This window comes from Salvelinus sp. IW2-2015, unplaced genomic scaffold (genome assembly GCF_002910315.2).
Source record: "Salvelinus sp. IW2-2015 unplaced genomic scaffold, ASM291031v2 Un_scaffold16363, whole genome shotgun sequence".
NCBI lineage: Eukaryota > Metazoa > Chordata > Actinopteri > Salmoniformes > Salmonidae > Salvelinus > Salvelinus sp. IW2-2015.
In genome coordinates, this window is record NW_019957552.1 from 360,045 (window position 1) to 365,269 (window position 5,225).

Below are 5,225 nucleotides of genomic sequence, written 5' to 3' on the forward strand. Positions count from 1 at the left end.
GATGTGGATCAGGGGTGGAGTTTATTGGGATGTGGGGTTGTGTGTGGTGATGTGGTGTTTTTCTGTTGTTTGTGGTCTTTTTTTCAGTTATTATTCTTTTTTCGTATATTTTGCTGGATGTGGGAGTGTTGTTTTTGATTGTCTTTTTTTTTCTTTATTGTATTATTTATGGGAGTAATCTTTGTTGTGACAACTTTATTAGGGGTGTTCTTTATTGTTTTAGTGTGTATGTGTTTTTGCTTTTCTGATGGGGTAGGTTTTTGTTTGGTAGTTTTTTTTTTCGGTTATTTTATTTAATTTCTTTTTATGGTCTTTGTATTTTATTGTTTATTATTGCTGCTCTCAAGTGTAGTTCTCACATTTGTGACCAATGGACATGGTTAATAGCGACTCCCCCACCGGCCTTTTAATACTTTTTCCGGAACATGAAATCTGTTCGTACCTCAACTGTGAGGTGGAAGAGAATTCCTTTGTCCTGAAAGTTTACGTCTCTCTTTTAATACTGTTTATCCATGAGGAGATCCCATGAATATTGTTACAACGTCTCTCTGTGATCACAGCATGGGTTGAAGGAGCAAAGGGGGAGGCAGGGAGAGGGGGATGGGGTTTGCTATACCCACGCAGGCAACGTCATGACAGCACATATCATCAATCTTCTCATGGGGTCTTGCTTGACTAATTTCCAGCCTAATGTTTGCTAACCTATCTCTAAAATATGCAGCAAACTCATCACATTTAGATGTGGAGGAAAGTTCACATTGGTTTGTGGGGGTAGGATTTATCAGGCCATCAATGGTGGAAAAGGGCACTCTCAAATTATTTAGATTATTAGTGATCAGAAAAAATGAGCCCGTCTGGCATTTCTAATTGACTTGTTATACATGCCAAGTTGCTCTCTCAGAATATCATAATGGACTTTGACTTTCTCCACTTCCGCTCTGCCTTTCTGCAATTTCTCTTTAATTTATTAGTTTCCTCCCTCATCCAAGGGGCTCTCCATTTTGATGTGGCCTTTTTCAACCTTACTGGAGCTATGGCATCAATGGTTTCTCTTAATTTGCTATTAAAGTTAAACAAGGTAGTAAAAACACACAGAGGATATGTCAATAGCAAGCCCCTTGGTAATAACCAGGTCCAGAGTATGGCCACGGTTATGGGTGGGCCCAGTAACATGTTGGATAAAGTCCATCGAGCTCAACAGACTCATAAATTGAATGGTCTTGGAATCAGTCTCTTTGCCAACATGAATATTAAAATTCCCCAACACAATGATTTTATCATAGTTCTCAAGGACAATAGAAAATGGTTCAGAGAAATCAGTAAAGAAAGTGCTTTGGTGGCCTGTACAGGGTTATAGCCAGCACTGGTGGTTGACATTTAAACAGTATAGCATGATGCTCAAAAGACCCAAATTCCCCAAATGAAATGTCCTTACAGCTGAGAGCATTAGAAAAAATAGAGGCTGTTCCCTCACCCCAATTTTCCCTTTTCTGATAGAGTATGAAAAGCTGTAGTCCGGTGGGGAGGCTTTAATAAAAACGGCACTACAGTCTGAAGACAGTCATGTTTCAGTGAGAAACATGCAATCAGCTTTGCACTCAGTAATGAGGTCACTCACAAGAAAGATTTTACTAGTGATTGTTCTAACATTTAAAAGTGCCATATTAAATGAGTGTGTGCCACTCTGCCCCTGGGGCATCTGCCTCAAGGTAACCTATGTAATACCAACCAAATTATTAATGTTATAAACCGTGTTTTCTGACAGTCTCCAATCTGTCAGCATGGTAGGATATAAACTCACTAGAAGGCGGAGATAGGGGAACATAAATTAGATTACTCTCATTCTGCCATTTCTACGGGAGTTGATATTCTTTCCATATCCGTTGTTGTTATTCTGACAGGGAGGACTGGAGCACTACCAGGGCCTGTCCAGCAGTCTCTAAAACAGTTTCCCATGTTGCTGAAAATAATTCCGGACCCGCTGCAGTTAGGGTGAATCCCGTCTCTTTTTAAAAGTGCTGGTTGCTCCTACAGCAAATCAAAGTTGTCGCAAAAGGTGACATTCCTGACGTTGCAAAGTCTCAGGGCAACGAGTCGGCTGAAAAGTTCCGAACCCCTTCGATAGCATGGGAGGGGGCCAGAGATAACTATCCTCTTCCCTGTGCTAGCGAGGTGTATAAAAAATGTTTGTAGTCCTCCCACAGATCGGCTAAAGCGAAGGTCGTTAAAACCCACGTGAGTGGCAATGGTGTCAATATTGGTGTAGTTGGCCAGAACCTTGGGCAGGACAGAGTTGATTTCATGGACACAGTCTCCTGGGTGACAGTGGACCTTGGTCGGTCCACAGACCGTAGGCAGGCCCAAATCTCTCATCATCGTGCTTCCCACAATGACGGTGGCCATGGTGGAATCCGATGGGGAGGAAGAGGGGGAGCGGGATGGGACTGCCTCGGGCAGGGGGGATGGAGGTTTCGAGCCAGGCTAGCCTGACTCTTCGCAATTGCGGATGTCGTCGGAAAACCCTAGGAAGGTGGAAGATGGCCCGAGACCCTTCTGTCTATGGTGGCCGTAGGCAGCCGCCCAGTGGCACCCTCCCCCAGGAGGTGCTGACTCCCGGGGCTAGTAGGTCCATCTCAAGTGGGCCAAAGCTGTTTGATAGCTGGATCGGATCTTCTTGGAAAGATGAAGGGTGGCCAGACTGCCTCCATGATCTCCTATGCCTTGCGAGTGTCCAGTCTCCCATTGGCCGCGGAGTTGAGCTGAACATCTGTCCGTTGGATTGGGACAGATCAACGTCGCCCGACTCAGACAGTTTTGCAATAGGAGGCATTTATAACTGAGATTCGGTTTGCCTGGGCTACAGCAAGTTCGGTGTACTTAGAAAGCAGGTTATCCTTTTCTCGTAGCCGAGCTAGCAGCCGGAGGATCTCTTCCCTAAGCTGCTTGATAGTGGTGCATTTAGGGCAGACAAATCTCTGTCTATTGTTCAATTCCACCTTATCTTCATCTTGTGATTGTGTGGAAATCTCACACCTAAAGCATTTGTGCCCAGCCGTGGATAAAAACACTGGTGGGCTAGCACTGCTAGCATTAGCCTGCTCCGTTTTCATGATGGCTTGCAGCTAACTGCTACTTCACAGGAATCCCGAAAACAAACTGCCGGTCCCAGCTTAAAGGTTAACCGCGTCACGGAATCCGTAGCAGTAACAACTTTATTTATGATTAAAAACGATTTAATGAAAACAAACTTTATAAAAACATCAAACTGAGTGTAGACAGTAGAATGTTCTGTTGCGTTTAATTCTACTTTCTATCATGCTCTATCACTCCATCTGTCTCTCCCTCTCAATTACATAAAGTAGCCCATATTATCAGATAACACCATTGAACAATTGCTTAAGTATATCAGTGCTTGCCAAACGGAAATGAAACACTTCAGATAGAGTTACTGTATGTTCAGTGTTGAAACAGGTATGAAACAATACTGTTCTGTTGTAACTGAACATCTACACACATAGTTTGTTCTACATCCTGATTCTAAGGCCTACTCCTATTAGGTCAACCTGACTATAGTTTACGCTATGTGTGTGTGTGTGTGTGTGTGTGTGTGTGTGTGTGTGTGTTGTGTGTGTGTGTGTGTGTGTGTGTGTGTGTGTGTGTGTGTGTGTGTGTGTGTGTGTGCGTGTGTGTGTATATTCCAGGTCTGTAATGATAGAAGAAAACAAGTAGTGTTTTTTTTTGGGATGATGCAACAACTAGTGAACTATTTAGATAATATACACAAATAATACATGTAAGTAGGAGCAGATCAGATAAGATCTGTTTACAAGACATCAGGGTACATAACTGCAACACGTTTTGACTACAAAACTCTTCTTCAGGCAGTGCTGAGAATGGAAGCTGACGTGTGACGAGCTCTTTGATGATGATGACCACTGAATAATGGGTTGAATAATAATATCAAATGAGTCATTCCGAAGGGCCCATATTTCCCTACAGTACCTTGGCCTGCTCTCCGACACAAATCCACCTTCATCTGACAGATGTCTCCCCTTATCATATCAATGGTTATTTTCCTACAGTCCACACACACTCTATTCTGAAATAATTTTATACTCACTTTTCGCTACTAACTGTGGACGAAGATTCTCTTGATCCTTCTTGATCTCTCCAATAATTTAATCAAAATCAGAGCTTCACAGAGACAATTTGACTCTGGCTGTTTGTTTAAATAGCTGTCCAGTGTTTCCAGATTTCTATGAACTATGACCTATAGTTAATTACAATATGAGTGAAATAATAATATATTTTGGAAGGAAAACTAAGTATGTCAAAAAGCAGATTTTCTTTGTTGGAATGGTGTTGGCGTACCCCAACAACAGAATGGTTTGGGCGTAAACAGGTCATAAATATTCATGCAAGTAGACCACTGATTGGCCAGCTCATCCTCTTTTAAGGAATATGAACTCATCCACTATGCGGTAATAGCAAGCATTTTTTAAACTGTCTGTTTGAGGTGGGGGGTTTTCTCTAATTTATGCTTTGTCCACAAATACGAGTATAGGATGAGTGAACAACATTATTTGGGTATGAGTTAACAGAATATGAACTTGTGAGATTTTCGCTGGACAGTTACTTTAAAACCCACTTTGAGGTATATTGAGGTGATTGTGTAACTCTTTCCAGTCAAGTATGTATTTTTCTTCTGTGAAGCTGACATATAATCACACTGATAATGATATGCTTTGTTTCGTATGGACTTGAAAACAATGTTTCTGCTTTCGGAATATTGGATTAGACGGCGTTCTTAAGTTAGAGCCTTATTTTAAGTTATTTAAAGGAACTAAGGTCTCTAATTAGTGAGTAGGGCCACTGTAAATTGCGTAATCGAATCTAACTCTAACGTTGTTCTTTAGACAGTTATTTTGAACATGAAAACAAACCCAAAGTATATTTTTAGAACTGTCTTTTGATTGGCTACAGATGTAGCTTTCTGAATCATGTTAAAAGAAGGGGGACAGGGCTGTTTGTGCAACCCAGTGTGTCCTGGAGGAGAGAGGTAAGACACAGATGAAGGTAGGGGAGAAAGGAGGGGAAAGGAGAGAGGTAAGACACAGATGAAGGTAGGGGAGAAAGGAGGGGAAAGGAGAGAGGTAAGCGATAGATGAAGGTAGGGGAGAAAGGAGGGGAAAGGAGAGAGGTAAGAGATAGATGAAGGTAGGGGA

At 42.0% G+C, this 5,225-nt stretch overlaps 1 protein-coding gene across 1 annotated transcript in view; it reads right to left on the reverse strand.

The window, feature by feature from the left end:
* The window catches only part of LOC112080523 (inactive heparanase-2-like), an 87,114-nt gene extending 84,711 nt beyond the window's left edge, over positions 1–2,403 (reverse strand). The window contains exon 1 of the mRNA XM_024146310.2: positions 2,236–2,403. Coding sequence (XP_024002078.2) covers positions 2,236–2,403 — 168 coding nt within the window. The remainder of the gene's footprint in view (positions 1–2,235) is intronic.
* Positions 2,404–5,225: the final 2,822 nt, after the last annotated feature.